At 40.8% G+C, this 12,947-nt stretch overlaps 1 protein-coding gene across 1 annotated transcript in view; it reads right to left on the bottom strand.

The window, feature by feature from the left end:
• The window catches only part of OTOGL (otogelin like), a 96,714-nt gene extending 89,860 nt beyond the window's left edge, over positions 1 to 6,854 (bottom strand). The window contains exons 1-5 of the mRNA XM_072851111.1: positions 6,776 to 6,854; positions 5,729 to 5,768; positions 4,592 to 4,640; positions 2,305 to 2,365; positions 514 to 612 (exon numbers count right to left, since the gene is read on the bottom strand). Of these exons, the coding sequence (XP_072707212.1) occupies positions 514 to 612; positions 2,305 to 2,365; positions 4,592 to 4,640; positions 5,729 to 5,768; positions 6,776 to 6,854 (328 nt within the window). The remainder of the gene's footprint in view (positions 1 to 513; positions 613 to 2,304; positions 2,366 to 4,591; positions 4,641 to 5,728; positions 5,769 to 6,775) is intronic.
• Between the last annotated feature and the right edge of the window lie 6,093 nt (positions 6,855 to 12,947).

Raw genomic sequence — 12,947 nt, 5'->3', positions numbered from 1 at the left:
TGCAGTTTTAGTCACGTGCGATCATTGTAAGTTTTTAATTTGCTTCCGTGGAGAGATTTTAATTATAAGTAGAGGCAAGGGATTTAGATCTACTGCAGATCCTGGAAGACAATTCTTATTGATCCCTACACACAGCAGATTCCAGAAACCAGTGCATTGAAATAGTCGGTAATTTTATTTGCAATCAGTCAGTCACTGTTTGTTAGAAAAATGCAGTGACTTTTTGGTTGTTCAGCTAACTATAAAAAAGCTGGCTAGCTACTGATGTACAGACAGTGATCTATCTGTTATGGTATCTATGTATCATCACAGCCCAAGTGCTAAACTGTAGGCATTCCTGATGTTGCTCTATATATATCCCTAACCCATATCATTTTAATCCTCTTAACTACAGGGGAATGACAGTCCTACTACAGAGGAATCACAAATATGCCGTCAACAGTATTGTTTTAAAAACCTACACCTTAAATCTCACTTGAAGCTGAGACTTGACTCTTTGGGCCCAAAACTTACCAATTTGGCACCTGCTTCCTTGAGCCTGAAATAACTGACAGTCACAGTCACCCGCCTCTGTGCAGGCTGCTCCATTAAGGCACTCCTGAGGACATGAACCTGTAAGCAAGCATAGCGGGCTTTTAGTAGATACGGGATTTTGCAAACAGGCTGAGACATCCACATTAAATCTGTTTATTATTAAATCATAAGCAGCTATATTAGCTAAGAAAATTAACCAACAACAATCTCCAGTTTTTAACATTTACTTAATTTTATCCTTTGTGTTCCTCGGTTAAAAGAGAAGCAAGGTTCTCTCTCGTTTGGTTTGAGACTTGTAAACTAACAAAGGAGCAAAAGGTCAACCTCCTCCCAGCAGACAAAAGGTCAAGTTCCCATGTAAAGAAACCAAATCCCAGTCCTGCTGATCTCGAAATACACAGGACACAGATTATTCTAATTGACTAAATTCAGCACAATTTATACATATGTTCAGCTCCTCCCTCCTAAGCATTACAGCAGGGTACATTCAGCTTATGAACAGTCCAGAATATATAATTTACAGAGTCAAAACCAATTATAAATAACCTTCCCCCCATGCTAAAAAAGCCGGTTAAAAGGTTATTTCTGCTTAAGAGGTGACTGGAGTCAGAGACTTAAGATTCCATGGGAATGGCTTGTTTTATGTTATAATTAGTAATCGTTTCCAAAAGCAGTTTCATTAAAGGCTTTTATAGTCTGTTTGGAAGCTAAGACTTGTCATCTACTAACCATTCGCTGAGGTGGGTCTAAATCATAGTTCCCCAAAAGTGGAGAAGAAAGGTAGTCGCACAGCAAAATTTCATCAGGTTTTGCAGATAGTTGCTTTCCTTCTTGGGGGAGGATTAAAACCCTAGATACAAACGCTTACAATCTTGCTGATGGACATTAAAAAAGCATTGCAAAAAGCAGGAAGTAAATTAAATAAACAGACCTTTCCACTCCCAATGAAGCCATGGTAAAGCTGCTAGTGACATTAAATGGGAACAAAATGGGACCTTTACAGTAAAGCACACACAGAAGTTACCAATTACTAAGAACATCAGCCTCCACTGTGAAAACCCCTTTCCATGCTTAGTTTTGAATTTTTTCCATTTAAGAATTGCTTTCCAAATATACACAGATACTCTGAAAATACCGACAAAGCAGAAAATACTGTTTATAGAACAGCATTAATGTGGAAAACATCTTAGTTGTTAGAAATGTGAGCTGTAAAATTACATATATTCATTTACATGGAAAAACACAACAGAAAGCACCTACCCAGGCATACATATTTTCCAAGAAGGATACCAAAGTTTGGTTGCATACAATGAACTTTTCTGCAAAACAACTTCTGTAACTTGGACCTGCTTTACGTGTTTGTACAATGCTTAAAACCCTCCAGGAGCAGCTGCGAGCTCATTGCCTGAGAACCCCCGTCCCTTCGCGTAACCAGTCACACACCTCTCAGACATACTTACATCCTCTGCCAAGGCCAGAAAAAGTGGCAAAAAAGAAAAATTGCAATGGAACTAAACTTTAAAAAAAACCAAAGGATTGGCTTAATTAGCTCTTCAGGTTTGGGTTGTAAGGCATTATTTTGAAAGTATGATTTAACAGGAATTTTCCATGATTTAACATGGATAAAATGAGAAAATGAGACAGGGCAGTGTTTTGTAGGGGACATAATGAGGAGGGCTTCCACAACCCATGGTAACACAGGAGAGCTGGTAGGAAGGCAGCATTTTCAGGACCATCTCTCCTCCTGCAGGTGAGGAGCACAGCACTGACCTCCTGATGGACTCCGCGTCAAGGCCCCATGAAGGTGCGACCGAGAAGAGGCAGCTTGAATCTGTCAGAGAAACATAAAAGCAGAATCAGGGTGTTTTGTGCTTTACAAATAAGCTGATATGAGCCTGAGGTTTTTCAGCCTATTGTTGGGTTGGGACTTTTAATACAGAAGAGTAATTTGCGGCTCGGCAAGCGCATGGGCACAATCACGGGTGCTGCAGGAGGGATCAGCAGCCTGGGCCAGTGGGGGAGGCAGTGACTGCAGCAACCATCACTGTGGGGAGGGGAAGCACGGCTTTTGGGGGGATGGGGAAGGGTACAGCTGTGCTGTGGGATCACTGCTGGCCTCCTCTCCATCCCCTCCAGTGCCAATGAACGAGCAGGGCTCCACCTGGGGAGTTTTGCATTTACATGTGGAAGGAAGAGTGAGGGGATGGAGACCACTTTTTCTCTTTTCACTTTGGTCAAATACCAATAGCTGGAGAGCTTGGAGATGAGATATCCCTCCATTTCCTCTTCTCCCTTAACTCATGCTCTGTGCTGCACCCCGATCATCCATCCCTCTGTGGCCATTCCAGCTACGATGGATTTCATGTCCCCCCTGAGATCTTTCAGAATTGCATTTTGGTTCATCCCAGACAAAAGAGGAGGTGGATCTGGATCTGCTTCCTGTCTTGTTTAGGAACCAAGGAGCATCGGACTATAAGGAAACCCTGGATCTGACCCAGCGCTCTGCTACTGCAGTTTGTCACGTCGCATCGTCCCTTCCAAGAGCTGATCCCATTCCAGGCTGAAAGCACTCTGAGGTTTTTGCCCCCACTAGCCTGATTGGAGAGTTTACCAGGGTGAAGTGCTGGGTAGTTAGATATTTCCCTCTTACATTTATTCATGGCCAGTTTAAATCTTTTTGTTTTATAAAGCCTGGCCCTTTTGCTTAAATAGCTCTTCTTCCCTGTGGTTTTTATTTATTCCCCCTCTGATGTACTATGAGAAAACAGTTACCCTCTGTGCTCCCCACAGATGTATACACCAGCCTTCAGCTGCACGACTAAGCAAAACAAATTGTTTAAGTCCTCACTTGTAAGCTAATTTCTTTCTTCTCTTCTGCTGCCAGTCATTCTCCATGTCTGGAGTTTAAACTAATGGATCTCAAAGTGAACGGCACTGCGCAAGGAACAGGTTGGGTTAAGTCTCACTAATGCCTCGTACAGTGACATAAAAACTTCCCTTTTGCAACTGGAAATAGTTTGTGGGATGCATCCAAGTAGCACAATCTGTCTAAAATCAACCTGAAATGGACTTCATCACCACCTGGAAGGCCCCCGCACCAAAACTATTCCTGGTCCCCATGGCCCATCACTAGCCGGAGAGGATCCTTTCCCTCCCTGCACAACAAGACCCATTTCCATTTCCCCTGATAGTTACTCTGAGCCATCCTCCTCAGGAAAGCAACTTTTGGCCTTTGCGTTATTTTGGGGAGGTAGAACGTCCTTGCTGCAACAGCACTTCCCTGCTGGAGGCCCTCCTGGGACACCATCAGTCCCAAGGGCCCGTTTCCCTCAGCGGCCTGATTTGCCTCAGCGCAGCGTTCCACACCAGCTACCTTCTGACTTGGTCAGGAGACATGTAGATCTCAAAGGGACTCGGAGAAAATGATCCGTGGTTCGGCTGCAGGCTCCCCACAAGACCCTGAAGAGGGACTGCCTTGGGCTTCCCGCCTGCCCGCATCGAATGGGGTTATAACCCTTGCTTGGGCTCCGTAGCCTGAGACATGTACCAGTGTGGGAAAGAGATTCCCCCGTTTATTATTAAATTTCAGTGCAACATTGCCGGGATGCAGCGTTGAGGCAGCGGTGGGCTGGGGTGGTGGGAACGAGGGCCGGGCCGGAGCCACCACACCACCACGTGCGGGAGGGAGCCTTGCCAGCGGCGCCGCCATTGCGCCTCTCACCAAACGCTAACAGCTTTCTGGGGCTCTCTGTTCTCCCTCACAAAAGACAGAGGCGTCGCAGGTTTATTTCCCATGGTGTGCGTCAGTCGGCTCGTCAGGGTGGGTCACCCACCAGGTGCTTTGCTGGGAGTGAATGAAGGCATGAGGCCACGGGCTCAGGCGGGGGCCGAGCAGGTAGGGAATAGCTGCTCCTCCTCACCATCCTCCTGTTACCACTGTCCTCCTGTTACCGCGGCCATTCTCCCCACAAAGACTCCTTTGTAAGGACGGCAAAGGCCCAGAGAAGAAAAGGGGGGAGGGTTTCCCCTCCCTCCCACTTTTGGAGGTATGACCTACCTCGGCTGTTACGAGATCTCTTTTCTGTCGAGTTGCATTAAACTCATTTCTGGAAGAAAACAAAAAGGATCTTGTATAATCAAAGGTCCCTGGAGCAGCCTGAATAAGCAGCTCCCCGGAGAGAAGTGTTTCTCTCTGATTACCATCGCTTTATCAAAGAGGTCTTTCTTGGGTTAACATTTAAAAAGGTGATTTTTTTTTCTTTTTTTCTTTTTGTGGTCTCATTTTACAGAACGGGGCAGCACTCCCATCTCTGCTTGGACAGGGAGGTACCTGGAGCTTGTGGGAGAGATGTAAATAGGCAAAATAGGCTTACATGACAGGATACAAAATTGTAAAGCGGCTTCATATTTACTTGATGCTGCGTGTGAGTGGCTGCGAGTTCCCCCAAGTGTTATCTGAATATACTGTGATGGTACTTTTAATAGCAAGAGATGACTCTCCAGCTGTAGCTGACTTAAATTTGTGATTAAGTTTAGAAACAAGGGCATCAAAATATAAAACATACTTAGTTTTATCAACAGTCCAAGATGGCATATCATTTGACGTGCATGTGTGTTCGCTAGATGTATTAGAGGTCATTAGACATCCGAAGCTACGTGCGACTGGATGCTTCCATTGAAATTGATGGCATAGTTCCCATTTAATTCAATGGGCTCAGGAACATTGCCTAGTTTGGGTTTTGTTTGGATTTCAGCTTCTACATGAAAACTTGTATTGAAAATGTTTATTTTAAGGCTGTATAGCACTTACTTTTCTGTGCTTCAAATAACAGCTAGGATTTTATCATGCAATTAAAGCTGTAGAAGGATACTCATTTAATGTATTTTTCCAGTCATGAAATCATGATCTCATCCTGGTTTCATTCCATTATGCCTCTAAGCTTTCTCGAGACCACAGAAGTATCATTTTTCATAAGGACCTCCATTTTTCAAACAGAGGACCCATGCCCTTTATGTAAATTCTTTGAAAAGAGTTGTAAACATTCTGAAAGTGTGTTTTACATCCAACGTACATGTACATGACATTTTACATGTCGAATTCAAGGCTATATTTTACTTTCTAACTTGCACTGCATCACACTTATTCATTCTTGTTCTGTTTGTAGGACTTGACAAATAAGGAATAAAAACTTACCTTGAAGTTCTTCTCAAAAGAGAAAGCTTGCAATAAGATCCTGTAGATTAAAAAGTCATCAAGTTAAATGTTTTTTCTACAGCCTCACTCTGCACTTGGCAAACAACCGTTTGTCAAGTTTAAAACACCACTATTAAATTTTCTTCTTTAATGATCCTGTTTTCCAGAGCATCTTTACACAAACTTTTTCTGTTCCCAAGGGATGTAGCACTACATGTGTTCCTTCCTGAGAGTTTGATTCTCCCAAGTACTCATCACCTGCAAGTTTCCATGGTCTCAGTTCTGGTACATGCTACCATGAAAAAGAGCGAAGAATTCATAGTTCTTCAGAGGCTCAGACCAAAACTGATAAAATACAAGAGGTGCTCAGAGACTTCCAGAATCAAACATCTAGGGTGATTACCTATAATCATTTTCTGAATGTTACTTGTAAAACTCAATTGCAATCCACTTAAAATGGTCTAGAGTCCATGCTTTAAAAAAAACCTAAACCAACCAAATAAAAAAACCCCTTCTTTCTCATATCGCCTTAGAAATCTTTCTAATTGCTGCAAGAAAGCTATCTACAAGATCCATTTGCATTACACAGAAAATAGGATCATTTCTGTAACCAGAAGAGCTATTATTTACCCTAGCATTCTAAAAATGCTTAAATAAACTGCAGGTGCAGTCTGATCAAACAAAATCATACCCCACTGAAAATCATTATATACTTACTCATCTGGCAATAATGGCAAGAAAGCCAATAAACTTAAATTTTATTCCTAAATAATTGTTTTGTAACAAATTCAGACATAAAAATGTATCTTTGTAAAAAAAAAATAAGAGCTATATTTTAGGTTCTACACCTGTGGGAGAGAATGGTGATATATAGTTTTTTAACTTGTGTTAAAAAACTTTTTTCTTTATGAATTCCAGCAAGGGTCAAAAAAATTGCTTTATAATGATAGAAAAACAAGAAGCCGTAATATTTCTAAATATTTCTAAAATATTTATAAAATCTTTTTAAAAGTTAGTATTACTACAACAATGGAATAAAATGCTTACCTTGCAAAGAGGACAGCAGGGAATGAAGCAAGAATATACTCCACGGTATCATTAAATTGAGCTTTCCCACGATGTTCATTTCAGTATAACTTAGGAAATTTATCCAAATGAATGGCTTTGATTACGATGGCATCTTAGAACTATGTATTTCTACAGTGTGTTTAAATCCTTCAAAAGTTAGATAGTTGGATGCATTATTTAAAATAATGTAATGCAAAAAAGGAAAAGAAGAGGAGACATCAAGTTTGGTAGCTACATACAGCTTCAGGAGCTTTGCAAGCGTTGCATGCAACTTTCTGGCTGCATGTCTCTCATTAGTAATGCATGGTAACTCCTCAGCCGACTCTGTATTAGTTACACTTTCACTAGACCTGCAAGTATTACTCCTCTGTTGAATTGAATCGGCCCTTTATAACATAGCAGACAATGACACAGAAACGTTGCCATGTCATGATGGTTTGAGAGTTCCTTCAGTCGTCACACACCTTTGTGTGTTTTGAGGCTTGCGTTGAGTGCTGCCCTTTACTGCTCATTACAGTGAAGTATTTTTGCAAGACCCTCCAATGATGCTACTGTATAAATGATAACCAGATGGTTTTAGAGATTAACATATTAATGTTTCTTATCTGTTCTAATAGGACAGATATGAACTTCCGTTAAATAATACACCTGGATTTTTAAGAATATTTTAGATACATTTTTGTGTATAGTTTGCTTATGTCACAAAAGAAGGCTTCCCAGAGGATAATTAAATTTCATTTTTAATAAAATCAAAATTTCATAGTAGCAAAAAGGAGAAAGAAGTCAACAGGGCCAATGGGGTTTTTTTCTAATTTTCATTAAAATATAAAAATATAATTTCACCAAAGTTGAAAATGATGACATTTTAAACCAGAAAAATCTTATCTGCTTTACCCTAACATTAACAGAGTCATTAAAAAGCACAGTTTTAAAGACACATATAGTGCTAATTGAAACTGCTACTACTCATTTTATTTTGCAAAGCCTATCTTTTGCCTAACCCACCACTCTTCCTAGGGTGTGCTTTGTGAGACCCTCTGAGCATGCTACAGAAGGTGGGTTTGGAACAAAATAAAATTCAGAAGTTGATGGCCTCTCTCAGGTAAAAAGTTCTCCCATCATTTCTTCTAGCCCTTTCTCTTCCCCGCTCCCCAGCTGGACTAGAAGAGAAGGCAAAGGAAAACACTCAACCTCTCCAACCACAGGCAAAGACAAAACCCTGTGTCCACACAGCAGCCAACAGTACTCATGCAGGTTTGGGATCACTGGCGGCCCAAGGATACTTATTGCAAACTGATTTATGTTATAACACAACACCGTGTTTGGAGTATTTCTTAAGAATTATTTTCATTACTGTTGGTTCTGAGAAGCTGACATTCACATAATTCGCATTTCAAGAGGTTTTTTGCTTTGTTTTTACTTCTGACTAGCTATGGGCTGGTCCCATGGTCTACCTGTTTATCTGCAGCTGGACTGCATTTCCCAGCTTAGTTTCACCTGCTCCATGTGGTCCAAAACCACTCCAGACTGCAAACAGAAGCAAAAGAAGTGAGTTCCTGATCCAAATTAACACACTGGTGTAGTCATACTCACAGACTGTGAACTATTATGTGGGTGCCTATCTTATAGGATGTGGCAGAGGCTATTCAACATTTCACCCTCTCATAAACCTACTCTTAGAGCACAATGCCTTAGGTTGCTCTCAAGCTGAGATGAAGCCAAGCACTAGACCTTCCAAATTCCATTACGTGTCTCCGTGTTACCTTACTTTCAAGCTGAGTCTGGTTTAGAAACTGTTTCAAACTCTTCTGAGAAATCTGATCTGGGATTCTTCCCGTCCTCAAGACCATCTTTCACACCATGCTTCATATGCAGCTTCACAAATAAATCTTGCCATTAATATAAATTAACTCTTTTGCTTTAACAGCAACTATCAAAAATAGCCCTTTTTTTAAAAACAATTTTTCTATGGCAAAGTTGAGGGAATATTTGGTGCGTGTTAGTATTTCACAGTTGTTTAACTTCTAATATTTAAAAAGTAGGCCAAGCCTCGTCAGCTGCAAAGGGACTTTGTAAGAGTTAGACCAATAGGTTTCATCAGATCTGGATATCTCTGCTCGAGGCAGGGTAGGAAACAGCACAGTCCCAAGCACATGAAGGATGTTAGCTAATAAGGAAAAAGTATTATTCAGCCAAGTACACTGAACTGTAACTCAGAGGACTATATTAAGAAAGAGATTTTAAAAAATTGAATCAAATTATATTGAGGCAACAACACACATTATCTACACTAGTAGTAGAATACTCACAGACTGGAACTTCTGAAAAATTTGAACAGAAAAAATGTATTAAAAAATAATCACTTTTGTAAGAAAACAAACACAATACAGAACACATTGGCCCATACTTTAAAAATGCTAGTGTTACATTTTTAAGTTACAGATTTTTATTTAAAAACAAAACTTAAACATTTCAATGTTAATATATTTGTATATTACAGTCAAAATTAATTTGCCCCAAATTTTCCAACATAACATTTGAGAGGACTTAATTTTGTATACAGGTTACACAGTTCATCAGGATTATAAACAAAGGGTGAGAAAATAACCACCTTCAGTGCCACAGGTACAAGCTTGCCCTGGTTTGGAACTGGATCCACTGTTGTCTTTAACGAAACATGATACTTTTTAGAGCCCACACTCCAGCCTTCATCGAACTGGTATTTTCAATTAAGAATTCAAGCGAGGCCACATTTTGATGTGCGCACCTGATCTTCCTAAGGATTAGCATCAGTGAAACTAATGAAAGAGCTGGATGATATGAGGTTAGGGGCATTTCTTCTTTTCCAAGAACCACCTCCACAGCTGCTCAAGAACCTCGCTAGGGGCTTGAAGTTCAAACCGTTACTATTTCTCTGTGGAAGTGTGTCTCTGTCCAGAGCGAATGCTCAATGACAAGAGCTTGATTGCCCTCCCTGCAGAATCAGGACATCAGGAAAGGAAACATTTTTATGAACAGGTTTTCTCCTTACACCTTCAAACCTCACGGTAGTTACGCTTCCCCAATGAAGTTAAGCCCTCTAGTGGGTGATCAGTAAGTCACCATTTAGAATAAAAATCTTCAGCCACCCAGGCAGACACAAGCCCGATTCCATGAGCAGTTCTCATTTAGAAAGCAAGTCTGTGGGGATGACATCACTCTACAGGATTAATGGGGCATTTTTATAGGATCAGAGTTCAGTTCAGAAAGCATTTTTATTATGCTAAGAGCCTTTTGGTTGAAGAAATGACATGCAGATATCATCGCTGCATATATTAGTAGCAATGCGAGTTTTATTTTCAGCCTTTCCATAAAAGAACAGCAAAACAAAAATCCCCAATTGTTACAAGCTGTTCTCTGGGCAGAAAAAATGACACATCAGGTTTCCCCGTAACTGTGAAATCCACCCCTAAGGTTACTGGCATCAGGTATTGCATCTCCCCCTGCCTCCCTGAGTTTCACACCACAGTAACTTTGTGTCCTCTCTTTTTCCCTGCATCCAATCGCTCTAACAGCTAGGCAAGAATCAGTTCTGGACAAGCCACAGCACAGGGTACCTATGTGCCAACTGGCAGGCCAGTACACATTTCCTAAGCAATGAGTGAGCCATTGCTTTTCAGTCACCACACGAGCCAAACAACTAAAAGGCTTATTTTTCCTCAGCTGAAGCTAATTAACATCTCTCAAGATGCCAGTTTTCACAAAACTCGTAGAAATTCAAGTAATCAAATTTGAAGTTAGCCCTGCATCGCATCTTTTCCTTAGAAAGCCAGGCTAGGAGGCAGAACACAGCAGTTTTCAGCAGCCCAAGAGCTAGAATAATGTGTGAGCAACTCTACTACAAGGTAGAAACTCTGAGGAACGCACTGGATGAGAAATGGGTCAGATCTGAGGGTGCAGAAAGGGGGGACTGAAAAAAGCAAACCATGCATCTTGCCAAAGAGACAGCAAGTGTCTGGAATAGAATATCTCGTTCACTTAGTGTAAGACAAAAAATCCTGGTATGTAAATTGGCGATAGACTATACAACAGTCCCCTCCACTTCAATGGGAGTGTGAGGGGTTTGAACAAGAGTGTTCTACTTCTATTCAGGTCATGTAATGCAGTATTTTGTAGCAGTCACTGACAGCTAAAATGGGAGATGGATGGAGAATTCCTTTTCAGAAGGAATTTGTTCAAGTTACACATTTAACTCTTGAATAACTACACTTCAGTGAAGATGCCTTAAACGCCTTTCTACAGAAAAAGCAGAGACATCATAATGAATGTTAACATCTATGAAAAGCCACGAGCACCTATTTTCCTAAACTAGAGCAAAAGGGCAAAATTGTACTATTCTTTCCAATTCCCCAACCCAACTCACAAAGGAAGGCAGTTTAACTTTGTGTTGACCGAGTACACTGAAATGACCTACCATTAGACAAGTGAGAGAAGAAATACCACATTAATAGAAAGCCCAACAAAAATCTCGAGTACCAAGGTGCTCCTGTAACAATTTCAGTATTGGCATACAAGTGTATGATAAACACAAAAATACCAGGCTTAGAGAGCAACACAGCAGAAGCTAGGCTCTCAGTTACTTTGTCTCCAGCGTTTCTTCCAGTTCCTCTCCAAACTGGTTTTCAAACATAGGAAACAAGAGTCCAGGGCTGTTCCCATGCCTGTTGGGTCAGCTCAGATCCAAGGCCTCACTCAATTACTTGCAACTCTTCCAAGGGACAGAATTAGCCTTTCCAACAGCCTTTTGTTGGCACATCCCATCTCTTACTCAGAACTTTACTCTTCTTTGTCCCCAGGAGACCACTTCCAGAATTAAAATCTTCAGTACCCGTGGACGAGAAACTGGAATTTCTCCAACATTTCATGTCTGATACGCACACACCCTAGCTAAATCTTTGAAAATTACTGTCGTATTTTCAACTTGTTTTTTTTTCTAAGGCCTTCAAATTGCCTCACCTAGCTCATGACATAAGCAACTGTCTGGCTTCCAAAGGGATTTTTCTGGGGTTTTTTTTAATTAAATCATTTAATATTGTTCTCCAGGTCTACATCCCTCTGTGCTTGTACTATGTGAACATGTGGTTGAAGCATGAGTAATTTAGACCCAATCTTATCTGTAACACAAAACCCTTTTCATGTTTTACATTTACAAAATACTATTTTTGAAACAGAATATACGGGTTTGTTATTTAAAGAAAAAAGTTTCCTACATTTAGACATACTAATCCAAAAAACTCTGCCTCTGTATTATCTGGTATGGCAAGAGTTCGATAAACCTCCCTCCCTACCCCCATTACTTTGGTTTTGACAATGTAAAATACGAACGTTAGAACAGCTCCCTTAACACCCACTTCAGCACTATGCTGAGGGAGTTATCCTCAAGGGGATAAATTCCTTGCCCCTAACCACTAAGCAAGCACAAACAAAAGCAGTTCATGTAGATGGACAATGCTCATTGCCATATAATATTCCATAGTGGTGTTTGGAACTTCACTCTGTGTGGTATTTCAGGTGAATATACACGGAAAACAGAAGTCCTTCGCACAAACTGCCAGCGCTGAAGTGTATGCAGAAAGATGCTTAACTCTGCATTGCACTATAGGGGCATGCTAAAGCAAGTCACATAACACATGATATACAAGTTACAGCTAGGAGTCAGATCCACGCTCTCGTGCATTATGGGCTAAGTCTATCACCAGGCTGAGACACATTTTCACGTGGGAAGAACACGGCCTACTCACATTGGTTCGTAACACCGTGAAGAGTGGCCATCCAGGTACTGGAAAAGGTCCACATTTGTTTAGATTTAGCAGAAAGGTGAAGGTTGAATTCTGCTTTAATGAACTGGTATACCATTGCACGTGCCCACAAAAAACAGGATGTAAGCCTTCTTTATGTTCTGATAACCACACATTCATCAACAGGAGAAAGCTCTTCTTTATTCCCAAGACCCTATCTATCTAGCCTGACTTACTATGAAGGGATAAAGAGAACTGCCAACAGCCCTCTGATTTTACTTCACTATTGAACAATTTGCGTATCAATCTTAGGGTTAACACATAGTGAAAAATCTATTTACCCCCAGAGAAAAGCGCAATTTAGAAACATAAAA

Source organism: Ciconia boyciana, chromosome 1, assembly GCF_034638445.1.
Source record: "Ciconia boyciana chromosome 1, ASM3463844v1, whole genome shotgun sequence".
NCBI classification, from domain to species: domain Eukaryota; kingdom Metazoa; phylum Chordata; class Aves; order Ciconiiformes; family Ciconiidae; genus Ciconia; species Ciconia boyciana.
This window is presented reverse-complemented; position numbering and strand designations above follow the sequence as displayed.